Source organism: Filicampus tigris, chromosome 16 (assembly GCF_054856515.1).
Source record: "Filicampus tigris isolate MCC_2025a chromosome 16, RoL_Ftig_1.0, whole genome shotgun sequence".
Classification (NCBI taxonomy): Eukaryota; Metazoa; Chordata; class Actinopteri; order Syngnathiformes; family Syngnathidae; genus Filicampus; species Filicampus tigris.
In genome coordinates this window covers 8,075,491-8,103,391 of record NC_141232.1, presented here as the reverse complement: position 1 = coordinate 8,103,391, position 27,901 = coordinate 8,075,491, and the positions used below count along the sequence as shown (strand labels likewise).

Genomic DNA, 27,901 nt, shown 5'->3' with positions numbered 1-27,901 from the left:
GGTCTTTCTAGTTGAACACTTATGTCCTTATGATCAAGTCCTTATCAACTCCTTACATCCAAGTCTTTATTAAGTTAAAGCCAAGTAACTCAAGTCTTAGTCACGTCCTTGTAGCCAAGTCATTTGAATTCTTGTCAAGTCCGTACAGTCAAACAGAATAGGGTAGTGAATAGATGCTCCTCTATTTCCTAATGTTACCTACGGATGAAAGATGCTGATCTTGGTTGTTGACTTTTGAGTTGTTGGTTTTTTTTAATGGTAAGAAAAGAGCTATATGTGCTCATAGACCTTTATCATTGCCATGAGTGACGAGACAGATTTTTTTTTATCTGATGGGTTCATCTTAATTTGCTTTCACTGTTTATAACCTGTTCAGAGTAACTAGGTGAGCTGAGACTTGGCGGCAGCAGTTTGTTGCTCTCCGGTGATACAAGGCTTGAATAATTGAATCATTGTTTGCCTTTTTAAGCTTTTGTTTTGACTTTTTGCCACATTAAGGTAATGGAAACCATTAGTGAATTAATGTTTTTGTTCCTTTCCCCTAACTGGCGTCTGATTGCCTGAAATGAATTCACTCGTGGGTTATAGCTAAAGATTACAAAATTAACCATCAGCGAATCATCGATCCAGTTTCTACACCGATTAAGGTCATCGATCACCTGGAGTTCTGTAAATCGATTTGTTTGCGAACAAAGGCGTGTATCTTAGTACCGCTAAATAAAAGTAAAACAAAGGAGAACAATTCTCCGTTTGATAACAGCAGAGTGAGCAAGAAGAGCTTCTCATTATAAAGTCGATCGCATTTCTACATAAAGGGCAGTAATACAGAATGGGCAACAACAATTTACCCACCTTTGGTGGTTGCACCCGAGTCATAACAGGCGGGACGCACGCCTGACTCTCACTTCTCCCGCCCTGGTGTGTTTAAAGCAATTGTTGCCGTCCTCTAATTGCGGGATGAAAGGTCGCTGTGTGAAAGGCAGCTTTGCCTGGGGCTCTGTGCGTAAAAGTTGGAAATTCTTCTGACCAGAAAGAGCAAATGGATTACAACAAGTGCACACAGGGTAACAAATAAATGACCTCTGTGTTAAATGTTGTCTTCAAACTTTACTTTTCCGCCCACACTCTGCAGCAAGCTCCAGAATGCTGAGAAAGGTCCTGCGTTAATAAATTCAGGTACATGAAAAATGCAGCCAAGGGGCGCAGCAACTTTTCCTGGGTGCAAACTTTCACGCCACGAGTCTCCATATCCAGCTAAAGGATTGTACACAGGCTCGTCTTCACTTGTAATTGGGCCGCCGGATCTCGACTTGCAAATCAGGTCAAGTCAGTGCCAATTTGTCGGAATGTTTCTGACTGCAAACTTTATTTTCTTCTCTCCTTTGAATAATAATTTTATCCCCCCAAAAAAAGAAAGCACATGTCTCCAAATTGTCATAGGAGATTAAGCGTTACTCTACTCATCAAGCGCGTCCGCTTTCGACTTGAAAGTTTAAGAGGACACTTTGATGACTTCCAACACAGACAGGTTGTGTTATTACCTCCAAGATGATGAGCCAACGTGACAAACAGTCTCATTAAATGAGCATTATAATTATTATTAAGTCATATTATTACACGGATTAGGGCTCAAGGGATTATTCTTGACTGATCCAGCCTTCAGGAGTGATAGGTCTACTTTGTGGATTCACTGCTTTGCCTCAAATAATTTGTCTATGGATCGGCAGAAGGTTTTCGTAGGTAGATTAGTTGGTAGAATTGGTTGGTTAGGAAGGCTGTTTGGGTGTAGATGGGCATAATGCTTTGCTCGGTTAGTCGGTCTGTTTGTAGGTGGGTGCTTATATTGGGTGAAAGGTTTTGATTGGTGCATTGGTTGTTTGGTAGGTTAGGTTGGGTATTTGGTTGGTGGGTAAGTGGAAGATATTAATAGGTTGGATGGTTGGTTACGCCTCAGTCGAGAAAGTTGGCTGTCCTAAAAGATGCTCCGTGTTATCAAATGGCCTCATCTACTAAATGGACATAAATTATCATTTGGGTGTTACAGATGTTGGTGTGTCGTTGTCCGGTAAAGTTGAATGGTAGCGGCATGTTTTGGTTTGTGGGTTGGTAAGAATATTTTGTTTGGTGGGTTGGTTTGTTTGGTAAGATAAGTAGTTTGGTTGGTTGTGATGTAGATAGAATAGTAGTTTGGTTGACTGGTTTGTTTGTTAATTGGTTGGTGAGTGAATAGTAAGTTGATTGGAATGGATTTTCTGAGATGAAAAACACAAGGAAGGGGAAGGGAAAAAGTCATTCCTAAACTTTGCTCCTCTAAGGGAGGGGCACAGTATGGGATTGGAAAAAATTTCAGCGACTGCCACACGAACAGGAGACATAAACAATAGCAACTCAAATACTTGCACATGTGGTAGGGGCCGACGTAACAGCCCAGACAGCCTTTCAAGGCGCACCGTGTGTCTTCTGTGCCCTTCACTGTCACCACCCCTTCATCATCATCATCATCATTAGCCAAGCTGTCCGCAGCGGAGAGCAGCAGTTGCATCTGCCGCACTCCGTGCAATGTGACGCGCTTCAACAAGGAGCTATCCATGGTCAAGATACCCAGCAAGACTTCAGCGCGCTACCTGCAGAAGAAGTTCAACAAGTCAGAGAAGTACATCGCGTACGTCCGACACTTTGACGTCACACCACATGCTGGTATGTTGTGGCCACGTCGCAGGCGACGTTGGTCCTCATACCATGTTGTTTTTTTACACAGAGACAACATTTTGGTGTTGGACGTGTTCTTCGAGGCTCTCAACTACGAGACCATCGAGCAGAAGAAAGCCTACGAGGTGGCGGGTCTGCTGGGTAATAATAATAATAACGATAATAATAACTACAGAATGCAATTTGTGTAAGGTGAGAGTTGAAGGGCTGACACCAAACTGAAATGCTGTGGAAGTAATGCAATTGTTCAAATGCAGAATGTGAGACTTGAAGTTGGAACATTGGAATTGGTCAAAGAAATGTAAATGAGGTAATTGTGTAAAATATTTGGGAATTATTTTGTGCATTTGGGAACTGTTTTTAATTGAAATTGGAAAGTTTATTTATTTATTTTTACATGTCAAATTTTTGATGTGGAAAGTAGTATCTAACACAGCTTTGGAAGTTGGAGTGATTTTTGAAACGGTTGAAAAATGTGGAAGAAAAATGCTCTTTGGCATTCACACAGTAATAATACAAATAATAATAGAAATAATACTAATAATTGTGCCATATTGTGCCCCCGACAGGTGACATTGGCGGCCAGATGGGGCTCTTCATCGGGGCTAGCATCCTCACCATCTTGGAGCTTTTTGACTACGCCTACGAGGTCAGTCATGTCAAAATGAAGCAGAGGAAGAAGCATCGTACGATCTGGACTCTCGTGTTTTTCAGGTGGTACGGGACAGACTACTGGACCTCTTGAGTCGAGAGGACGAGGAGGAGGGTCGCCGAGGGGATGTGGTAAGCCCGCCCTTTTAATTCAATTTCACCTTTTGCAAGGCCGAAGCGTGATTGCCTTAGGTTTAATTTTATTTTTTTTAAACTATAAAATCGTTTTTTAAAAATGCCATGATTTTTATTTTATTTTTTCTGGGGGGCGCATGCTCTGGTATCACTGCCTTTATCATGTTATCACTATCATGGTTTTACCGTAAAAATCATTCATGATGTTCTATGACGTCCCTCCATACCGTCAGGGTTCTATGTCAGTTAAACTGAAACACCACATAGGTTAGTTTTTTTCTTCATTCTTTTTGCCATTTAAAAAATAAATTAAGTTATTTAGTATTTATATGTTTGTTAGCAAGTAAATGCTTATATTGAACTTGAATTTTTTAGTAATGCAAAAATTGTTCACAATGGTGTATGTTAATTAAAATGAATAGTCGTTTTGGTTTCTGTTTTTATTTCCTAAGAAATCCAATTTTGAGTAAGGTTTATATTGAATTGTATATATTTTTAAATGAAATATAATTTGGGATATTGTTTTTTTTAATTTAATGTTTAAGATTTTCAAATATATATATTTTTTAATTGTGTTTTTTTTAATGAAAGAAAATGTGTTGTTTTTTTTCCTTTAAAGTTTATTTTTTTGTTTGAAATATAATTTGGCTACTGTTATTAATTGTTTTTGTTCTTTTTTATTTATTCATGAAATAATGGTTTTGTGCCTTGTGTTTTTATAACTTCCATCCATCCATTTTCTATACCGCTTTGTTGGGTATTGCTATTTATTTAATTTTTACTTTCATTTCTCATGGAATGAAATGTTGGGTTGGGTCATTAAATTATATATTTTCACAATTTGGGCACTCTTACTTTTTTATTCAATTTGATTTATTTTGAATTATATTAAATGGGCATTCATGTTTTATTTAATTAATAAGTCTTTTGGGGAAGTTTTTTTTTTTTTAATGAAATATTTTTTTCAGCACTGTTATTTGTTTATACCATTTTATTTTATTTTTTTAAATAAAATACCATTTTACTCACTGTTGTTGAAAAATGTTACAATTTTTTTATGAAATAACGTTTTGGCTGGTGTTATTTTTGTATTTTGAAAACAAAGTACAATGTGGGCTACTGTTATTTTCTTGTTGAATTTTATTTTTACCAAGTAAAACATTGGTTGTGGGGTTTTTTTTTTGTTGTTGTTTTTTTTTTTTTAAATGAATGAAATCAACTGTTGGGTGCGTTTTATTTTTAGACTCCCTGTGATCCTGTGGCCAACCACTCGGAATCCATCAGCCACAGCGTGGCCGTGCCCCTGCAGGCCACGCTGGGCACTTTGGAGGAGATCGCCTGCTGAGGCCCTCTCACCTCGCCCCGCCACCCTGTCCCCTCCATTCTTTGTCAGGACAGCCAATCACGAGGCGCTAAAAACTGTCTTAAGGCTCAGCGGTGTCAATTGGGCCGGGCGGGCTGGCCGGCCGGCCGGCGCAGGAGTCCGAAAGTGGAGAGACACAACTGAGTTGCATCCGTTGGTGGCTCGACGGACACCGCAGTGCAAAAAAGAGCAAACAAAAAAAAAAGAAAATCTTGAGCCACCAAAGTGCATGTGTCACTCATAATGTGCCCACGTGATGAATGTGCAGCTTCAACCTTGGATTCTCGTTTCAGCTTTAACTGGGGCGACTAATCACTACTTTTTGTTGGACGAAGGAAAGAGAAAATCAGGCAGTAAATAATTTTTTTTTTTGCACTTTTATTTTGGATCAGTCGCTGAAAGACTCAAGGGCGTACTCACACTAGGCCATGCTAGACGTGCCAAAATGCTGCAACTTTGTTGATTCTTTTTAGTCATTATGTTGATTTCTATTGTGCAAGGTGGCAGTTATCATTGATGACTGGTGATAGGAACAATCACGTTTGTCATATGACATACACATTGCACGCGTGCTTGTGACTGGCATGCTGTGGACTTTGTTGACTTGATTTCTGTTGTGCAAGGTGGCAGTTATCATAACTATCGGGAGAAGCCATGGATGGGACATTTCCATTAAGTGGCCTTTTTTGGGCGGTGGATTGATTCCGATCAATGTTGATTTCTACTGTGCAAGGTGTAGTTATGGTGAAAAACTGTAAAAGAGGAGCGATCATGCCACTCAATGACACGTGCATTTTACCAAACGTGATGAGTGTGCAATGGAATTTTTTTTAGCAGTGGATTATTTCTAGTCGGTCTCTTTATTTCTATTGTGCAATGTGGTGGTTATCATTTGATAACTGGTGGTTGGAGTCATCACATTGGAAACGTACTTTGTGCATCCACACTTGACTGAGTGCGCCGTGACATTCTTTTGACTACGGATTATTTCTAGTCGTTCTGCTTATTTCTATTGTGCACGATTGTTTATCGTAAATAACTGGCGAGGGGCCATTGCATTACATGTGCCTTGCATGCGCTCTGACTTTTCTGTATTATTTTGCGTTGTCATTTTTCATTTCTATTACACAAGGTCCAGTTATCCTGAAAAACAGACAAGGAAGCACCACGCCAATCAATTTTGAGCTGGCATGAAAGTCCATGTGTACCTGACTTTGGGTGTCAAGTGGGCCAAAGCGCGGTCCTGTTGGCCTCGTGTGAGCACGCCCCAAGAGAGAAGATCGAGAACAGCATCACACTCTCACTGTTATCAACGGGACTCAAAGTGGAGTGTGACTTGTACTGTAACTCGAAGGCAGGTAGTGTACAACATGTTGTATGGTGATGATGTGTTAACCAAAAGATCCCGGACAACTCTTCACCCATTTGTCACAAAAAACAAACAACAAATAGCTCAGACAGAATGCTTTATTTGATTTTTTTTTTTTTTTTTCAATAATAGTGTAAATAGGTGTTTTGTTTTGTTTTTTTTACTCACATTTCCTTTTGCGACACCGTGACGGAATAGGATTTTGGGACATAAAAAAAGGATGCTACTGAGCTTTTACTGAGACTCCCCCCCCCCCCCCCGCTTTAGTTATGGTTGCTATGTGGAAAGGGTAAAAAAAAAAAAATTGTAAAAAATAAAAAGCTTGAGTTTTTCTGGTTTCGTTTTGTGACTAGAACAAGTTTACTACTTACCTTGAAGAAGAAGGAAGATTCAAATGATGATGCAGACGCCCGCATTGCTTTATCCAAAATATTTTTTTTATTTCATTGATTTGAATTGGTAAATAACTTGGAATTTGTGAGCGGTTTTAGAAGAGCAAAATATTTCATTACATTATTATTATTTTTTTAATTTGATCTATTTTAAATGAATGATTAAAGTTCACATTTAGATTAAAAACACATTTTTCCCTTCGGATTACCTTTGAAAACAGCAATATTTTATTAATTTAATTAAATAATTTAGTTTACAAATAAAATTAGATACCTGTTGCATTTAAAGATGAATTAGGATTTGAAGATGCATTTTTTAAATCATTTCAATTTAAAAGACTTTTTAATTTAAAATTTAAATACAGTTAATTAGCTTTTAAAAGAAGGGGGAAAAAGACAATGTCCCACACCAAATGATATAATGTAGCATTGAATACAACAGTGTTGAGCTGCTGCATTGTGATTGGCCAGTCTGTGTGGGGGTTTGGCTTAGCAAAAGCTCAATTCAGGAACATAGCAACACTTCTTCTGGAATATTAATGTCACCTTTGTGATTTTTTTTTCTTCAATTTCCACCATCATCCCAGCATGGCCTCTCTGCCATCATCACTGCACTTTTAATTCAGATTTTTCGGGTTTGTTTTTTTCCCGTCCGCTGCGCTTGAAAGCCACCGTCTACGTGTTCCGTCTCATTGTCGCGTTGGCGCCACCTGGAACTGCTCGCCGTGCTCCAGCGTCGTTTTTGTGCCACGGCGCCGACATCGAGTGTGTGAGATGGGGTGTGCGTGTGTGTGTTTTCAATGTGAAACCATTAAATAACACTTTTTTGCAACAGTTGTCTTCTTTTCTTCAGTGCTGTATTTTTTTTGCTACACAAGTTTTTACATACTTTGTACTTGAACTCTTATTAAAGTTATTTTAGGGTTGGAGTTTGAATTGAAGTGTCAAAAGCGCTGTAAAAAAATCTCAGTGCCGTGTTTCAACCATTGGGCCTGCTGAGTACATACTCTTGAAAATAAAAAGTGTTTTGGTTGATTTCCTCTTTAAGTCTTGAATGACTTTAAATTTAACTTACCTTAAGCTTTAGGAAGCCTGGATCAAGTAAAACTACTCAGCCTTTCTGGTGACACTGGAACCAACCCTTTCTGATTCCATTATTTCCAATTGTAAAGTTGAGTGTGTTACTTGTGAGTTTGGTGCATTGCATGTTGATTTACGATTCATGGAACCAACTCCCAAAAGCAATACTGGCAGCAGGACACTTTGATTTTCAATGTTTTGACTTTATTACACTCATGTTGTTTTTGTTGCAAAGAGCAGATGTCTTTTAGGTGTCAACATATGCCGGCTGTTACCGCGCAACACTCGTCATCGATTAAGAAACCAAACCGCAAGTCCTCCTTCAGTACAGCCAAACATGGATGACTGAAAAAAAGTAGGTGAGTGTACAAAAGAACCCTTGATTAATGGTGTGAATATCTGATGATTGAATAAATGGAAAATAGTCGAGTGCGTCCGTTGCTAGGTGACAAACGGATCAACGGCAGCGAGGCTTGGTGGGCTTATGTTTTCTTCAATGCACTGCATGAAGGACTTATTCAGGACATTTGTTGATGTCACTGTCCTTGACGTCATTGTTTTAGACACCATTGTGCATCTTTGATGTAGGAGACATGGCTTTTGGTGTTATTGTGTCTTTGGCATCATGTGCCAGGTGTCATGTCTTGATGCCATTGTGTCATAAGTGTCCAGTCTTAGTTGTGTCTTTGACGGTATATCTTTGACAGTGTCTTTCATGTTGTTTTGTGTTGTTGATGCCATTGTGTCTTTGGTGTCACCTCACCTCTTTGATGCCAATGTGTCTTAGACATGCCTTGGATGTCATTGTCTTTGATATTGTGTGTCTACAGTGCCATTGCGTGTCGATTCCATTGTGTCTGAGTTTGTCCTTGATTCCACTGTGTCTCTTTTGACGTGTATTTTATATTTTTCTTTGATATCAGTGTTGCTTTGAATGTTGAAGAGGTGGCTTTGATGTCACTGTCTTTGGTTTAGGCCTGGTGACTGTCATCCTGGTCTTTGACCTTGTCATGTGTCTTTGTTGACTTTGTGTGTCATTATGCCAATGTATCTTTGATGTAGAATAGGTGCCAATGGTACAATTGTCTTTGATTCATTTGGCAGACGCAATCCTGGGGGTGCCCAGATAGCTGATCAGCTTCCACATCTGCATGCACAATCAGATTGCTCCCGACCTTTAGAAAATTAGGCAATATGTCTTTGTGTGTCTGATGTCTTTGTGTGTCTTTGAGTAGGAGAGGTCTTGATGCAACTGGTCAGAGAGCTAACAACAGTCGTATTATTTTGCGGATCATACAAAGTGGATAGTTGACCTTGGAGCAGACAGAGACTAAAGGAACGTCTAGACCACTGGATCGCATGTTTTCTTTTTAGTTTTGCAAAAGGAACTAAATGTCTTATATTTCAGATAACACATCTTACCTTGAGGCAGCCAAAAATATAAAAATATGTTAGTGTATTGCTGATATAATAACAAATTTGTTCTTCTCAACCACATGCAGAGCTTTCTTTTGTTGTGCTAGTGCCCCCCAGTGGTGGCTCACTGCGGTTACTTTTTTTTTCACTCTATTGGAATATCATTAATTTCAAGAGTGAAGTACCCTCTATTGTATGCCATTCTGAGTTCCAGTGTGAAAGCGAGAACTTGGATTATCTTTAACACCAATAACACCAATCCCCCTTTTAAAATAAATGAAAAAATAGTTGTGCAAACAATTAGTTTTTAATGGATTCATTGTGGCCTGTGACAAAAATTAGTTGGCACCTGTTCTAGAAGAATGCTTTAACCTGGCTTTGCTCATCAACCCTTAGGCAAATCACAGAAAGAGTCATAATAATACTAGGGTGGTTTATATTTTAAATATTAAAGACTTAAATAAATTCTGTATTCATTAAAAAAAAAAAAGTGTGTAATACAGTGGACGGCATGACTAAATTGTCTGGAGGCGTGAATGGGTTGTTTGTCTATTTGTCCCCTGCAATTGGCTGGCAACCAGTTCAGAGTGTTCTGGTAAGACATCTGAGACCCTAATAAGCGCTTTGGAAAATGAATGAATGAATAATGCAATTACACAATACAATTTTGAATAATACAGTACATCGCTGGCACTGGCCGAAACTTCGACCTCGTAGCTCCAAAATAAGCACTTCAGCCCCGCCAAAAAGAAAAAAAAAATGTTTTTTCTAATTTTTCAAAGGTACTAAAGTACAAAGTAATTTGCCACTTATGCAGTATGTGCCAAAAGTCAAACTACGTTAAACAAAATATTTCAATAACCTGTACATATACAGTGACATAACTACTGGCATCATTTTAGTGTAGGTTTTTACAGATTGATAATTAGATGAACACAATTTAATCAGCAAACTCAGCCTTAAATCGCTTTATTCTTTATTTAGTATTATGGCACTTTTTATATGTTTACAAGTTACAAATAACTTTGAGGCTTCTGTGGGCTCTCTTACAGCATCTGAAGACCCCCAAAAAATGCTGTGAAATTAACTTTTTTTTCTTTTAGTGAAATAGCATACCAAGCAAAAATAAGAATCCACTTAGCCAGATTTTATTGCATTTTCAGGATGTGAGCGTCATTGTTTTGTGTCGTCAAACCAATCTTAACACGTTTTAAACTGTTTCTAACCTGCAAGACAGCCACAATACGTTCATCTAAAAAGTCAACCCAAACATATTCTGGAAAAAAAAAAGATGTTTGGATTGACTTCCTCTTTAAAATGTATTTTTTTAGAGCAAGATGCAATACAGTCATCACTTGTTAATTAGCAATAAGTATTAGTATTTATGTGTAACGTGAGCGCTGTGGATCTCTGTTCAAGTAAAATATTCAAATAAGCCCCAAAAAATATTCATCCATCCATACAAATCAGGTGCAGGCTCCAAGGGACGCCAAGGTAAACAGGTTGCATTCGATGGCACACCAGGAGTCACGTACATTAGTTACGTTAAATATGCAAGTGGACATGCAGTTCCTTGAAAAGAAGCTTGTGGAAAAATAAACATATGTCACATTCTGTTGAGTTTTTAGTCTCTGGGAAGCATTCTGTGATCTGTATTCATTACAAAACATGCTACTAGACCGACTCCAACAGGAGTGGTGTTCAAGCTGACTCAGTGCTTAATTAATCGCTGCCTAGCACGGAGGACGTGCCAGGCAGCGATTAATTAAGCAGTTCTTCAAAGTACATCTGATAAATGTGGCGTTCAGGAGGCGGAAGATTTTTGCAATTTAGACAGTTCCCCACCGAGTCCTGGAAGGGAAGTGCAGCAGACCCTCGAGTCTGGTTGAGGGTCAGGAGCATGGCGGTGTTGAAGCGTTTTTAGGTCCGGACCCAGCTGAGGGGCACCCAGAAACACTCGCGCTCCAGTCTTTCCAGAATATTCCGCAGTTCTGTGCATGCGCTGGCGGAGTCCTCTTTGATCAGGACCCGGTCAACCAGATGTCCGTACTGTTGATCCATTTGGATGGCGGACTGGCGCATCTCCTGGAGGTCCTCATCCTGTTAAGAAAATCCAAAGGAGTCATTCACCTGTATCGGCAGAGAAAATTCATTTTTCGACTCCAATTCTACAGAATCCTGGAAGTCTCATTATCCAAAGCTTGCTTATAGCAAAGAAAAAAGTCGGGACACTCTTAAACGGCTGTACCAGAGAGTTTTTGTACTCTAAATTTGTATGACTAAATTACTGAAAAGCTACTCAGCTGGGTCATCATTCCATCGAGGAAAAGGTTCCGGAAACTCACCGTTACGCGGCCTTGTTCCGCCCCTCCCGGCGAGGTAGTGGCGGTGCGTCGCCGTCTGCTTTCGGGCACCCGAGGTTTGACAAAAACCACGTAAGGCTTGAACTCCGCCGTCCGTAGCCTTCTCAAGGCCTGCAGCATCGGGGAAAAGCCGTCTCAATAAGTGTTCCCGACGATGATGGCAGTTGTATGAGCACGAGCGGTACTTGCAGATACCTCAGGCTGAACATCTACAATGCACATTTTGTTCTTGGCCTGCACTGAGCGGATAGCCTCGATACTGGTGCCGTACTGGTTTTCCTTGTACTCGCCATGCTCGATGAATCTGAAAACCGGAACCAGATGACCGTTCAACCCGCGAACAAATGACACAATTTCATTACACGGCATTTTTGGGGTGCATCGTTTGCACATACTCATTACCACCACTGCCCCCTTATCCAAAAATTCCAAGTCCCATTCAAAATGTTCAATGAGAAGACACCCTTTCAGGGTCAGGATCATCCTAAAAATAGTTTCCTCTATTTAACGCCTATTAATCGCCATAGAAAGTTTCCCAACTGAAAAATCTTGCAATTTTGCAACCCTACTTGTTGTTGAGGACATCAGTGTCAAACTGCTGCTTGGTGACAAAGTGGTACTCCACACCTTCCTTCTCATGAGGTTTCTTGGGCCTGGTGGTATCTACAGGATCGCCCAATAAAATGGTTTGGACCAAGACAAACAAAAGAAAAACAAAATACATTTTCAGCCGGAACATGGAGACTCACGCGGCACCGCCACTGCAAAGCGATGCGGGTTCTCCGCAATCACCCGCTGCTTGAGTTCATTGATCCGTGCTCCGAGAGAACCTTTAACAATGACGAGAAACAGTCCCAGCTTGAGCTTGTTAAGAGGAAGAACGACAGAACACTTGAGATGGAGTTGTATAAATGAAACGAAAGAAACCCGAGGAAGCATGCAGGCGCGCAGCTAGCCAATGTCGCCAATCAGACTGTCCCTGAAGGCACCATCAAACTTCCTCGGGCGGTTCCTCCAGCTTACCAATGAGAACCACCAGGCGAGGCCTCTCGTTGGGCCGCTGCTGGTAGCGGGTCACCTCCTCGTAGGTCAGGAACTCCGAGTCTCCCGGGTCGGAGCCGTCGCTGGAGGAGCCTTGCCGGTCCTTCCGACTCAGGCGGAAGCTCCTGCGCAGACCGGCTGATTTGGAAATGGTCGGGATGGCAGGAACAGATGACAAAAAGGGTAAGGTGGGCACCACACAACAACTGTAAAACTTATGTAACTCATATCCATGCAATTTGGACTGCTTAGATACTTGGTGGTATTGTCTTAGAACAGTGTTTCTCAAAGTGTTGTCCGCGGATTCCCTCTAAAGGTACGTGAATGACTCACTGAATGAAATGGTGCATATTGTGACAATACTTATATATTGTATTTGAATCATTATTCAATTCAATAAATTCCCTTTAAGCGCAGAGTTAATATTAAAAATGTGCATAATGTTCGAAGGGTTTACAATAATATTATATTTTAAGAATTAAACCTCATCCTCTGTTTGAAGGAATACTTTTGCCTGTTATGTTACAGTATTTTCATGTTTTTTTTTTTCAATTTTACTTTTGTAATTTGTAATTGAACATATTGTATTTGAATCATTTTTAAATTCCCCCTAAGCGCAGAGTTAATATTAGAAATGTGCATAATGTGCCAAGGGCTTACAATAATATTAAATACACATTTTAAGAATCAAACCTCATCCTCGGTTTAAAGGAATAATTTTGCCTGTTATGTTCCAGCATTTTCATGTTTGTCATTATGGTGCTACTTGGAGGCCCACGTATATTTTTGGAGGTGGCACGTGATGTAAAAATGTTTGAGAACCACTGTCTTAGAACTAAAGCTACGGGGCTGAGGCCGGACAGAAGGACCCGACCCTGGGCCCTCCCCACAGTCGGGTCCGTCTGTCATCCAGACGGCGGACTACACACCCAAGGGAAGCCGGCCACCGTACCTGAATAAAATTCCCAGGAAAACACCTGACCACAGGAGGGCGCCACTGCGTTACACTTAGGAGAGACTACAACTGGTGTTAGAGCTTGACCCCACTTTGCCTCACACGTGCACACCAGGAAGGTGAACGAGCAGCAGACGTGCCTGGTAGAGTGTGCAATGCGTCCAACGTGGCAGGAGGGCCCTCGTGGGGTGGTGCTTGGGGGAGTTAGGGGGGGCGGGCACTGGAGCACTGCAGCAATTGCAGTTGCAGGCAGGGAGGGAGGGGCGGAAGGGGGGGGATTGCTTGGGAAGGCATGAAAGGGGGACTCGGCAAGGGGGTGGTGTACGGCTCCAAGCAGGGGGCTGAATGTGCCGGAAGCACAAAAATGTTGTTGCGTTATAACTTGTGGTGACACCACCAGCTGTTTCCAGATCACCAATGATAGCATTCCAGCAGGATGGAGGGAAGCAGACGGCTCATGTTTGGCTGAGGGGCGGCAATTCAGAGGAAGGGTTTTTTTTTAGGTGAGAGCCACTTTCACACTGCGCCCCAAACTGTTTTGAGACTTGCCCCAAGTCCGACACCTCCTATTCCAGCTCCTGCCCTCCGGTCGACGCTATCAAACAATGCGCACCAAAATCGGAAAAAGACTTTCTAATAGTGTCTTTCCCCACCAGAGGTACACCTCTAAAGTGTCTTTAGAGGTGTACCATGTGGGGTACCCGCTTGACGAAGCTGGTTTATTTCCTGTATCGCTGCTCTGTGTCAAAGTGACCAAATTGGAATCAAACCACGGAATTTCTCGGTTTCCAAGGTGGTATCAGAGGCATACCAGAGACGCGGGTTTGCCGTTTATTCGCCCGTGCCTTTCACGCAGAACCTGTATTTATTTCAACAGGGGAAGTGATTGTGGGCTGTTGAACTTCTCACCTCCACCTTTTACAATTTGCCTTTCCACACGTTTTGCACCTGTGATATACTATCTTGGGCACTGGGAATGTCGTGAATCGACTTCACCCTTACAGTCTACTTTTAACACAGAGCAGCGTACAAAATAAGATGGCTCCTCTCCTAACAATGCTTGAAGCCATACCTTAGCAAACAATCTCCACGAATCAACTTTTTTGGGTATCCTCCCAGCGCGGTTGATCCCTGAATGTAAGCATCCAAAAACGGGTTCATGTACAAAGACCAGAAATTGCTTGGTGGAACCTGGGTTTTTAGCACTCTATCCTGGACCCTTCCACGGCAAGCCTCAACCCTGCAGCCAAACATCTGGGACCTCCCCCGGGGCCCGTTGCATCCGGGGAACCAGCCAAGTGCCATGACGAGCAAGATTAGGAGGGTGTACACGCTCTCACCTATGTACTGTCCATTGAAATATCCCTCACAGTCACAGTCGTCTGTAGAGAGGTAAGCAGGGAAAAGAAGGGATGGGTAAGCAACACGGGCGTAGGACACCATGGAAACGTCACACAGGAGGCGGGATGAGGCTCACGAAGGAATGACACGATGGAAAATTGGCGATACGGTGCAATTTAACCCAAACAACACACCCCCCCAAAAAATCCACTCCCAGATTACAGGTGGGACAACATCGATATCGCGTGTTTGGTATCTTGTAGCACGGTGGGATTTGTGGTTAGCGCATCTGCCTCACAATTCTGAGGTTCTGGATTCAAATTTTGGGTACTTCAAATTCCTCCCACATTCCAAAATGATACGGCCGTATCAGGTCTGGATACCGTGTGATACGTACCAAGTTGTGATGTATTTCCTTCCGTATACCAATTATCTGATAATCGCAGGCATTATCCAAAAATAGCCTATCGTTACGCCGCAGTTGTTCGTACCCCTAATCTAGATGATGCTGTGTACTCTCATCTGTGACATGGTGAACGTAGACGATGACACACACTCCATTAAACAATATTATCATACCGTATTTTTCAGGTGGGGAGAGGGATTAAGCGGGAATAGCTGTGGAAATACGCAAACGCATGCAAACATGCCTTTGCCTTTAAAATCAAATCTATTGTGTTTGTACTCACCTTTATCGCATGCTTGATCATCTGAGACAGTAAAGAAGACAACATATAACACAATAGAAGAAGAACATGAGAAGAATGACAACAACATACAGTGCATAAGTGGCGGAATTTAAAGTAGCAAAAAAATACTGTGGTGCTGTCCAAACTCTTTTGTCCACTTTTGGGTTTCGGTACCATGATAGGTTAAAAAAAAAAAAAAAAAACTAGCAATGTTTGGTGTTGTTTTATTTTGTGTTTGACTGGTTAACTTCCGGTGGTACTTTGTTTGATGTGATAAAAATCCAAATTGCCATATGCCGGATTTAAGGCGATAAAAGTCACTAGTGGGGAAAAGCAGCAGGCATGGCCCCCAGCTGGGCCGGAGGGGGAATTAAGAGTGGCAGTGGGTGGCTGCCATGTTACTAAGCCACGCCGGCCTCCCCCCTGCTGCTCATAATCGGATCGCCTGCGAGCTAACATCTCATGCTGTCCCCCCGCCCCAGTCCCGACCAACGCAGATTGAGCCAGCCCACACCTGGCTGCTGCATGTACGTAGGCCACCAGTGGACCAACAGAATGAAACGGGAAAGTGACCTATTATGTCATTGGACAGATGGGGAACCATTCATATCAGTATTAGTTCATATTTATGAAGCCGTGGGAAACTTACAGGAAGGCGTTTTCGGGGACTTGGGATTGGGGAGTGTGCCCACTTTCATCCTGTAGGCCAATCGCCTGGTGAGGAGGAAAAAAGGAGAAGCATTTCAGGACATAAAGTGTTTTTATGTCGAGGCTATCATGACAAATAACAGCATCTGCAACGACTGCAATCTTTCATTGGTCTTTTTCCACACAGAAATCCCTCAGAATAAATGTAACTGAGCTGTAGATTGGGTATGTATAGATATTTGCCTTTTGCACAAAAAAACTGCAAATTTCTCAGATCGGAAGTTGTTATAGGGCTCAATCCTCCTTTGCCTTTTACACGTAACCCAGCGATGCGGGGTAGAGCAGCAACACATACAAACAGAGCACACAGCAATACACACAGGTGCTTACCTCTCCTGGAAGTGTTTGGACGGGACGAGTCCGGCTCGCAGGTTGCTATCGCCCACTCGCTTGGCCTGCCACCACGTAGGGTCGTCCTGGGTCACAACCTGCAGGATGTCGCCACGTTTGAAGGGAAGTCCCGCCTCCTGGCACGGCGTGGCCTTGTCCTCCAAGGGGATGTAGTCGAACAAGGCTCTCAAGTACACCTGGGTTGAACGTGATATGTTGAAATACCGTCATTGCTTTTGTCTTATTGGAGTTTAAGCTTTTCTCTCAATTTTTTTTAATCCAAATTGACTTTAAACTTGGTGGACATATACTGTATCTGTAGTTTGTAGCTAATGACGAAACTGATTCAATTTTAGAAGTAATTGACCTTAAACGTAAGGAGATCACTCAATGTCAAAGTCCAGCAATGACAACATCAAAAATATATTTGCAAGCGTCCAATTGAAACCTGGGATGAAGGCTTCCCAGATACGCTACTGTATTTTGTCAATACACCATTGTATAATGACGCAATGGCTCTAAACGCTTCTAATGTGAATAAATCAGCTCTTTGGCAGGATACCCGTCGTGGAGGCTCACCTTGCTCTCCCTCAGTCGGTCTTCCTCTTTAACAGCGGGGATGATCTTCAGAGTGATGGAGCCCTGCGACTGCGACTGGATCAGAAGAAGAAGAAGCAGCACCATTCAAATAAGAGGGAGCACAACCTGCATCCACTTTGGCTCACCAGCAACTGACTGATCTCATCGGGCCTCTTGTGGACCACCGAGACGCCGTTGACTTCCCTGAGTTCGTCTCCTACATGGACCAAACCTGCCAAGAACCGTAAAGATGACTTTGAAAAGAAACCAAAATCAATCCAAGAAACTGCTTTGTGGGATTGATCTATTCACTTTGACATCTCTGTATGATCTCTTTTTGCAGCAACCACAACAATGAAACCCAAGTTGCTAAATTGCTAAATGCTGATCAATACTCAGGAGAGACGCAATAGTGTATTATAACATACGGATCTTCTTTTTGATTCTCTAGGATGTAGTGCTGGGGAATAGTGTTGGGTATAAGTGTTGGTTTTAGGTCAAGTCTTAGGGTTAAGGGTTAGGGTTTGAGTTAGTGTCAAGAAATGGGGATAAGTGATATAGGTTAGGAGGGTTGGTTGAGGGGTAAGGTTTAAGTTTAGAGGCTATAAGGGTTAATGTTAGCGGTTAGGCTTAAAGCCGAAGTCAACGCAAACATATTTTTTTCAAGAATATGTTCACAGCATGCCCACTAGTTGAAACATGGCATTCTGATTCATGTTACGTTTGAGGAATATAAATTAAGCAGCAAAATGCACTCCTTTTTAGCCATCTGTGGGGGCGGCCATTTTGTCTTCTGTCAACTGGAAATGACATCACAACTGCTCACGACAACCAATCACGGCTGACCCTCTTCTGAATCTGAGCCGTGATCGGTCGTTGTGAGCAGTTGTGATGTCGTTTTCAGTCGACAGAAGACAAAATGGCCGCCCCCGGAGATGGCTCAAAACGAGTGGATTAACACTTAATCCACAAACACAATATTTATCAGAATGCCCTGTTTCAACTAGTGGGCCTGCTGTGAACATATTCTTGAAAAAAAATATGTTTGCGTTGACTTCCACTTTAAGGGTTGAGTCAGGGTTTAACTTTGGGTTCACGTCACAATTTACCACTTCTGTCCGCCGCACCCCCTCTCATGATACGAGCCACAATTACAGCCCCAGTGGCCTCATCCCTCCTGATGGTGGCGCCCTGAGGTGTCGGCACACACATGGTATGCGATTAAAATCGGATCTGTGTGACTCTTGATCGCGCCATCTTTTATTTTCCTGTGCATCACTGACCAGAGGCTCTTTGTTCTTTACCAGACGAACAATCTTCACCGACTCCTCCTCCAGTTCGTCGTCGTAGTCGTCTGGCAGCGGCGGCAGGACGGGGTCGAAACTCTTCTGGGCCACCGTGTCGTGCACGGACAGGAGGGCCTGGCGGGGGACCACAACGCGGCAACTTCAGGTACAACGACAACACTGCTGTACAGTACGTATTATTTCGATTTTACTTCATGTGATCCTCCAAAAACAACCAATCACTTCTATAGTGATTGACACGTTGAATCGCGGGTGGCTTACTTTGAGATGCGGTGATGTCAGCAGATGCAGGAGCTCCCGCTCCTCCGTGTTCATCGGGCGACTCTGCAACTCGTCTGTCACCTGTCAGTCAAACGCACACACAAATCAGATTGCTGCCAAGCACACTCGGAGTTGAGTGGTCGCTGAGTGGTGAGCAGGACCAGGTCAGCACTTTTGCCAGGGCTGCAGGATGCTGGCCCCTGGATGAGATGTGCCTGGTGATGACTCAGCACTTTTTTACAGCTTTCAAGCAGTTCTTGTAATGCTTCTTGGCTGGAGACCACTCAGGGTTATTACCTCCACCAAGGATATTATTATGTAATTTATTATTATTATGTGTGTGTGTGTGTGTGTGGTTAGTGGACGTACGTCTTCAGCTAGAGAGGAGACGCTATGCAGGACAGGAGTTGGACTTTGTCTCTCATACTGTCTCAACCTCTCATGGATCTGGAACGGAAATGTAAATATGACACATTATAGTTTCATAGAGCATTACATTTGATGTAAATATTAGACTTGTATAAGGCATTAAATACGGTACAGAGTTTTATGGAGAATTAAATGTAATGTCAGCATGGTACACAAGGAATGTATAGAACATGATATGTAAATGTGGCACATTAGTGTTGTATATAGGGCATGAAATAACGTACATTACAGTTGTACAAACTCTGTACTCTATACCAGGGGTGTCAAATTCATTTTTGTCGCAGGCCACATCATAGTTATGGTTTCCTTTGGAAATAAATGTATAATCACCTCATATTACATACACACAACAAATAGCTAATTCTAAAACTGGAGGCTAATAAAAAGTGTCACGTCATGTGTCATCTTCCACACCGCTTATCCTGTGAACAGGGTCGCGGGGAGGTGTTGGAGCCTATCCCACGTGACTATGGGCGAAAGGCGGACTAAACCCTGAACTGGTCGCCAGCCGGTCGCAGGGCACAGACACAGACAGTCACAGTCACTGAGTGGGAACCGATCCCATGCTGCACGCACACAACTCACGCAAGTGTACCACTACATCATCAGCGACCCTATAAAAGGTGTTTTTAAAAATATTATTCGCACATTTATTTTTAAAGGGCAACGTAAAAATGGTTATCTCAACATTTTTAAAAGTGAAAGGAATTTGCAATTTTGGTATTTCAGCAAGAAACATGAAATTGATGCACATAATTTGCTTTGGCGGGCCACATAAAATAATATGGCGGGCCAGATCTGACCCCCGAGCACTAGGTTCAATCGAGTGATTTTGATTGCGGTTGGATGAGAAGTTTAAACATAACATGACAACATGCTCTTGTTTTTTTTTTTTATTTTATTATTATTATATAACAAAATATAGACAACATAGTAATCAGGCAATCCAATTAACATCTTTACATACATATACAACATTGTTAAAGATAAAATTTTACATTAAAACAAGAATTACAATAAAATAAGAATAAGGAAATAAGTTCACCTTTCAAAACAGGGATATCCGTGAGTTATTCTTTAAACAGTTCTGAGTGTATAGTAATAATTGATTTACATTTATTTACTAGATCTAGAGGCTTAAAATAATTATCTACTTCAATCAAAAATAATTTAAACTGGGTAGAATATAGAAATTTGTGGATGTGAACTTTTCCCAACAAAACATATAAATTAACAATAGTACATATCTTTTTTTTTTTCTTTTAGATTCAAATAGTAATAGAGTAATAGTTTGTTACTACTTGCGCTTGGTTTTTACGCAATGCCCCACACGTGACGCAATCAATGACAATTAACTCGCCTCACTCAAACAGCTGAGCATATCGAACGCCCCTGGTCGTACCTCAAAGTGTATTTCCAAAAATAACACATTTCGAAGGCGCTGCAAACAATACCGAATTGCCATGCTAATGGCTTTCAAAAACTCGACGCCAACTTTGGAATATCATATCGAGGTCAGCTGAAAGTTTATTATTAAGGGGGTAGAGGATGTGTGACAAAGTGAAGTTTAATTTATTTCTGTATGGTAATTTCCTAACGCTGTGTACTGTTTGCTATGGCTGGGTACTTAATCTACATTCGAGGAAAGTCGGCTTTATCCCACTTGGATATTCCCATTTCCAACCACAAAGCGTTGGAACTTGGAATACCCTAAAATGAACAGTGCTGATGGCGTAGCCAGCGTGCGTATAATAGTGATAATGCCGTCGCCCAGCGTGCTTTAAGTCGTTTAATGACACCCCAGTTGGAGTTTGCCGTAAAATTAATCGCACATCAAAAAGATTTACGCACATTGTGTATTTAAATACAAAACGTGTTTGGTTTTTAAAACATCGTTAGCGCAAATGCTAGAGTCAATGGAGGATCCCATTCAAATGTTAACGGTTAATTAGCATCGACATTGGGAGTGATTTTCCTTCAAATTAAGAATATTCCCACACAAAAGATGTGGAAGCACGTATACATGGGTAAGATAGCACCACTCAAAGGGAAAACGTCCTAGTCTTTGTTAAGCACGAGTTATATTGATAGAGCCCAAATTCGCCTGTTCTCATTCTGTATACGCCATCCATACACGGCACCACACTGCCTCCAAGAGGCCAAAACGCGCAGGAACTATTTTTGTTTTCAATTGCTATTAAAGTATGCTCTTATTCACCTTCTTACTCATGTATTTTCTCATTGTCCTTTCAAGTCACATTTAAAATAGACTTCAAGGATTCACCGATTATTTTTTTTTCCCCCTCAAAATTCAAGGATGCAAAGATCTAAGGACTTTTTTTGTCATACCAACACACATTTCACATGACATGGCACAAAATACAGAGATCCCAGGTTAGCCCAGTAAGTCCCAAGACTTGTGAATATAACAAGATAAAATAAATATAATAAAGAGATAAGGGTAATTATTAAGGGTGGGTTAAGGGTTTTTCAAGGCTTCATTGTATGCACAGATACAAGACATAAAATGTGTGGATGTAGCAGAATGAAAATGCAAGAGGTTTGAATTTCACATGATATTTACATTTCATTTTGTACTTGACAAAAAGAACAGAGTGTTCAAGAATAAAGTGTTCAACGTATGGGGATGAATGGGCATGAGACGATGATGATCGTTTGGGGTAGTTGAATAAATACTAAGTTTAGAAATCAATGAGTACCAGTAATCGTTTCAATCTTATCGTGATTGTTTTTTTTTCCATAATAGTCCAGCCCTACATTACAGTTGTAGAAAACATGAAACTGTCCTGTAAGTATGTCTGTATTCGAGGTACACTCTGTTATTAATAAAGCACGTTCCTCACCTTCATCAGGTACGCCAAGCTTCTCTCGCTGAAGACGTCCTTGAGGAAGACCATGTCCTCCTTGTGGTTTGCATCGGGCCTCAGCTGTGAGGTGAGCAGGGCCAATGTCTCGTGGAGCCCTAAGAGGACGAGGAGGAAAAAGAAGAATGAAGGAACATGATGGAGGCTGGCGAGATTACATCGAGGGTCTCATCTCACCTGCTCCTGCTGTGAGCACCGGCATGGCTTCTTTCATGGATCCTCCAGGTGAGGAGGAGTGAACCTATCAGGGTGGGCAACACTTAAGTCTCACAAAGTGAAAAGATGTCAAATCTAAAGAAAGAGAAATGCAATTTCTGTAAAAAATTGTGTGTGAAGCTGAAGAGCTGAGAATGGTAGAATGGATTTAAAAAAAAATGTAAATGTACAATGTGAGTTGGTTGTAAAATAACTCTTAGTTTGCAAGTTTGCAATTGTGGGTATGTTAGCAATGTGATCGTTATATGTACTGAATGAGCTTTACAGTTTTACATTTGAATGTTTTAAATCGGTCATAAAATGTGAAAGGAGGCGATAAATTTCAAATGGTACTTGTATGTGAGTGTAATGTGCGTACAGTAGATGTTCTGAATGACCTGGACAGTTCCAAATTGGAATGGTTTGAATCAGTCAAGACTAAAAAAAGACTGTAAAGTATGTCTTAATTTGGGTATTTTATTGGGAAATGTGAAAATCTCGGGGAATGTGAGAAAGAAATAATCCATTAAATGAGCTGAATGGTGTCAAGTTGGAATGGTTAAATCGGTCTAGAAATATGGAAGGAGAAGTTAAACAAAAAAAAGCAAAATATCTCTGAATGAGATTTTTATTGGGGGAATTTTAGGTAAACTTAGAATTTTTGGAATGTGAAAAGCAATGTCCTTAATTTTACAAATATTTAGAAATTCAAGTGGTTTAACCCGGTTGAGAAATTTGAAAGGAATGTAACAGCAAAAAAGTGAGGGGAATATTATAAATTACTCACACAGCATTCATTCAATGATGGATCTTGGCGAGAGTTAAAAAAAACAAAATCCCATTTTTATATGGCCAACACGGTGAAATGCACTTATTAAAATATGCCAGAACGTCCACGTCAGCAGCTCCATAAATAGACTCAGACACTTTCTGGGTGGCGATCCAACAAAAATGACGTACTCTGCGCTCAAATCTCGTTAACAGCTTAGCAGGCGGATCACACAAACATGATGGCGCTCACCAGGGCAGATGATTGGATGTCACATTTTCAAGATCTGTCTCAAAATATCCCCCCCCCCCTCCCCCAAAAGTACTGACTTGAATACTAACTATGACCTCCATCAAGGCTCAACAAACCGAATGTGGATCAACATTACTAGCATAAAACACACCGAGCTGCTGTCTTTCTAGCATAATCCTTGCAAGGCAGAGGAGAAATTGTACAGAGCAGACACAAAATGCAGTATACATGGTCCGGTTATAAACGTACAATATAATAATTACAGTTACAGTACTTGGAACACAGTGTTATCTGATCGAGTACTGGTATGATTGTCTCTCCCTAAGGCATCCCAGCAGAGTTGGCGTTGCTCGCTTGCAAACAAATTGTCCAAACAAAGTCTGTTTATGACCAATATCCTGTCAGAGTTGGCGCACCCCTTATGCCTTGCACACCCTAAAAAGAAGTCCATACAAAGCGGCGTTAGAACCAATATGCTCTCAAAGTTGGCACAGGCCCCAACCTCGCGCACCCTAGGAAAACATTATCCAAACAAAGCTTGTCATAGCCAACATCCCAACTAAGTAGGCGCACCCTCTTTAAAAAATCAAAACAATACAACCAGTGTCCTTACAGCCTTGGCAAACCGTCTTTAAATGTTTTTTTTCTTTTTTTTTAAATAAAGCCGTATCACAGCCAATATCTCAACAGAGTTGGCGCACCCCTCTCCCTCTGCTGCCCGCGGGAAAAAAAAAAAAAACCCGCGTTAATGGCTAACATCCCGACAGACTTGATGCACCCCCTTCTCTCCCACACTCACCAATGAATTCATTCCAGTTATTTGAGAAATTTCCAGAAGGTGCTGCTGATCATCTCATGATGCACTTAAAAGCGACCATGTGACGTGAATGTGAGCGTAATGGTAGCTGGACCTCAACGTCCTGCCTTGGTGTTGTAAAATGTGTTCAAGTGTCATCGTGTAACACAACAACAAAGCCTCTGTTTTGCTAGCGTATTGTTACCAGCATTGCACCCAAAAAATAAATAATAAAACTCAAGCTGTTCCAAGCTGGCAGTCTGCTAAGAGTGACTACACACTCCACCGACTGCACATAATCCACGGGTATTAAATGTCTGAATGTTACACAAAAGACGTATGTCTGGCAGTATTGTTGGCAAAATATTGTAATGCTGTTGTATCGCGGTCCATCAGTATCCTTGGCAAAATATTCAGAAACTATTCTGCATCCTTTTCAAAATATCAAATAATACTGTATCGTGATATTGGTATCGTTATTTGTTATTATACATGTGTATTTTTTGCAAAATATTGCTTTAATGTCATGTTGTGATACGATCAGAAGACACATTATTGTGACATTGTCGTCTGATACCACGAGTACTGTCGATAAAATATCGCTTTAACATCATATTGTGTTAATATTGTAGTGTGATACAGTGTGATCAGTCATTAGTTGTTGTGATGGTATCACATCATAATAATGTGGGAAAATTACATTTATCTGATTGTGATATCGTATAGTGATACTATCGGTCTTGTTGGCAAAGCGTTGTGCTAATATTGTATCGTGATACCATTGGGTAGGTATAGATGACAATGTAGCGTGATCAATATATTGTGAATACTATACAGTAGGTGTCATTGAGTCAGTATGGTGGTGATTATTGTTGGTAAGGTATCTAGAAAATGTATTGTGATAGTGTACCGGTGGGTATCATTGTCAAAGTATTGTGATAATCGTATTGCGATGCTATGTGTATGATTGACAAAGCATCGTGATGGTATTTTATCAGCTATTTCACTAACATTGTTATACTATCAATATCAGTGACAAAGAATTGTGGTGACTGTTTTCCGATTATTGTGATCATGTCATACCTTGATCCTTTTTGTATCATTGGCAATATCATGGCAATACAGCGTTTTAGTACTATTGTATCATGATACCATCAGTATCGCAAAGGTTGAATCATCATGATACATTTACAGAGTACCGTGATGATATCATATTGTGATTTTGTTGTATTTATGGTACTCTGATACTATTGGTAAAACAAAGTAACATGATAGTATCTGTATTGTTTTTCAGATATCGTGATATTGTATTTTCAGAATAAGAATCAGCGTTATGGGCCAAGTATGTTAAAAACGCCATCTTTAAACTGTGTATCATTGACAAAGTACCGTGATCGTACAGTATCGCTCTTTCGATACGGCTAGAAGTGATAGGGCATTTTGTACAAACGTATACAGGATGTATGGTGAGCACATGTCGCGAATGAAGCTAATCCTCTTGTTTGTGCCTCATCATCCTCTCCCTCATCATCATCATGATTATCATGGTGGTGCCTGACAGGAGGGAGTGGTCCTTGCACCCGTGTGAACACGGAGCAAAACTACTGCACCCCCTTTTCTGCTGGCATATTGCTCCCCCATCCCCCGCTAACTCCTCCACCCCACCCGCCGGTCCCCCATCCTCATCCTCCCTGTGCAGTATCACGCTGCTCTTTCTCGCCGGCAGACGGAGGGACACAAAAAAAAAAGGGAGAACAGAGGGATGAAGGGACGAGGGAGCGTCCCCGTCTGGCTCACGTCGATGGCGTTAAAAAGGCGAAAAACATCAAACGATGTGTCCTACCTTCTTCCTCTCCTTCACTCGACGTCTGCAGCCACACTGCTCTCTGGCTGGTCTTCCTCCTTCCTCCTCCTCTTCCTCCTCCTCCTCCTCCTCCTCTTCTGGCTGCTGTGCTCACAAACCTGCTGCACACTAGTGCCCCCACCACCACCACCCCACCTTTTTTTTTTTTCTTTTTTTTTTGGCCCTCCTTCCTTATACCGTTCCTCCCTCCGTCATGACGCTAGACAGACACCCATAGTACCTTGTGCATCGTGTGTGTTTTTTTTTTTTTTTTTTAATTTTATTATTATTTTTTTTTACATTTCGGTGCAACAACTGGATAAAAATGCCATGATGCCCTAAACCAATCAATAAATCAATGTATAGAGAAATCAGTCACAGCATCACAAAAATAAGACAGTACAAGATACTTTATCCCTAGCAGATGAAAAACGTTCAAAAGGTATAATAAATGAATAAATGTAAAATAAAAACTGCATTCATAAATACTACATACTTTATTATTCCCAGCAGACAAAACAATAAAATAAAAAATATATAAATTATTAATTAGAATATATATTTTTTAAATTAGTTATTGACGCAAAAAATGATTACTAAACTGATTTTTTTTTTTTTTTTTAAAGTGACAATTCTTAATGACAGGCTCTGTAAAAATTGACATATACAGTAAGCACGTAATTGTGCTTAAAAACGTATTTTTGTGTGTTGTGGGTGGTGTTCATGATGATGTCATCACTAAAGGACATATCTTTAGCTAATTGGTTATTCCTGCTTCCTCCCCGCAACCTGCTTTTGTGCACCCACATGACCGCCTATTAACACAGGCGCGCACACACACACAGTTTTTCACATGGTAATTGTGGGTGCTTCCATCTGGACTGTCATATATCTTCAGCTACAAAGACGCAAGCTGTCCATTGTTTTCATTTGATCTCACACATTTCATGGTTTATGTCTCTATTTCAAAGCTGGAACCCTGACTATTTCAAAAATTGTCAATGGTTTTAAGTAGTATAATATTGTGTATGTCCATCGTATTTTAGATTCTAGGCTTTATTATTTGAACTCACAGGGCAACTGTTGTATCTTTATACGTCCACAAAGTCTAATGGATGGATGGATAGGTACACATGACATGGTCATGTTGTTGATACATTGATAGATATGTTGTTGTTGATATCGATCGATACGAATGTGCTGAGATCCACGGTTTGAAATTTGATTTATTTTTGATTATTCAAAAACTAGCAGGGTTCGGTGATACTGGCTCTTTATTGTTTTGAAATCAATACCGAATCTTTACAGCTTCGCACACCGTTAAACCTCGTGACACATGCATGTTATGTATTGCATGTATTGTATTGTTGTATGTCGCGCTATGCTGCAAGTTTCAGGACTTGCCTCGTCCAAGGCCTCAGACACCATCAAGACAGATGATGACTCCTGATGGTGTGGAAGTGAAGCTAAGATAAGTTTCAAAATATGAACGTGATGCTGTTAGAGGTGGTTATGGGACACCAAAGGCTGCTGGGAAATGTCTGCTAATTGGGTGCACTTGAGTGACTGCTGCAGAGTAGCATTAGCCCACACTATAAGTCAATTACGGCCAATAGAAACGCAGTGTCTGCTGCGTGTATGGCTATCTTGATATTATGATACCGATTTGTTATCACACACATACATACACGTATACACTGTACCATGTATGAAATAAGAATGTATCTGTCTTATATTGCGTTAAGTTGCGTTTAAATCCTAAAATCCTAAACGGCCATGTTGGTCATTAGGTGTTGATTTTTATAAAATAAATGAACCTTGCTTTCTTTTTTTTCTGATCTGAAAAACGATGCGATCCGTGACCAATCCGAACCGTGATTTATGTGATCCGTTGAACCACTAGTGAATACCAAAGACAATCTCCTCGTACTTATGTGAGTAACCCCATGAAAGAAATTATGTGCACCCCTGTCTATAATAGTGTAGCCAATGTACAAAGTGCCTCACAAGGCCGAAGGTGTTGGATCTTCCTCGCGTCTGCGG

At 41.1% G+C, this 27,901-nt stretch overlaps 3 protein-coding genes across 10 annotated transcripts in view; 2 read left to right on the top strand and 1 right to left on the bottom strand.

Annotated features, from left to right (window-relative positions):
- Nucleotides 1–5,952, top strand: part of asic2 (acid-sensing (proton-gated) ion channel 2) — a 132,887-nt gene extending 126,935 nt beyond the window's left edge. For 3 of the 5 annotated variants that reach the window (XM_086055525.1, XM_086055528.1, XM_086055526.1), the window contains 5 exons: nt 2,509–2,662; nt 2,759–2,850; nt 3,279–3,358; nt 3,424–3,492; nt 4,739–5,952. In XM_086055525.1, the coding sequence (XP_085911651.1) occupies nt 2,509–2,662; nt 2,759–2,850; nt 3,279–3,358; nt 3,424–3,492; nt 4,739–4,840 (497 nt within the window). In that variant the 3' untranslated portion in view covers nt 4,841–5,952. Of the gene's footprint in view, nt 1–2,411; nt 2,663–2,758; nt 2,851–3,278; nt 3,359–3,423; nt 3,493–4,738 lie in introns of those variants that run through there. The other 2 variants (XM_086055527.1, XR_015090115.1) reach the window with 2 other exon arrangements.
- A 4,289-nt stretch (nt 5,953–10,241) lies between these two features.
- On the bottom strand, nt 10,242–25,998 carry mpp3a (MAGUK p55 scaffold protein 3a). Of its 4 annotated transcripts, none has more exons than XM_086055521.1 (20): nt 25,859–25,998; nt 22,181–22,244; nt 21,983–22,101; nt 19,059–19,136; nt 18,690–18,770; nt 18,405–18,542; nt 18,231–18,312; nt 17,268–17,353; nt 17,122–17,196; nt 16,543–16,739; nt 16,154–16,218; nt 15,505–15,525; nt 14,815–14,856; nt 13,472–13,537; nt 12,502–12,657; nt 12,228–12,308; nt 12,048–12,141; nt 11,674–11,782; nt 11,461–11,589; nt 10,242–11,215 (listed from the first exon to the last, which is right to left on the bottom strand). In XM_086055521.1, the coding sequence occupies exons 2-20, from the start codon at nt 22,215–22,217 to the stop codon at nt 11,036–11,038; spliced, it is 1,836 nt and encodes a 611-aa protein (XP_085911647.1). In that variant the 5' UTR covers nt 22,218–22,244; nt 25,859–25,998; the 3' UTR covers nt 10,242–11,035. The 4 variants fall into 4 exon arrangements, with proteins under 4 accessions (XP_085911647.1, XP_085911648.1, XP_085911649.1 ...); XM_086055522.1 differs by having other exon boundaries at nt 22,181–22,294; nt 25,859–25,922; XM_086055523.1 differs by lacking the exon at nt 13,472–13,537.
- Nucleotides 20,488–27,901, top strand: part of LOC147134492 (G protein-activated inward rectifier potassium channel 1-like) — a 50,627-nt gene continuing 43,213 nt past the window's right edge. The window contains exons 1-2 of the mRNA XM_086055531.1: nt 20,488–20,632; nt 21,992–22,228. The gene's annotated coding sequence lies outside the window, so the exon portion shown is untranslated. The remainder of the gene's footprint in view (nt 20,633–21,991; nt 22,229–27,901) is intronic.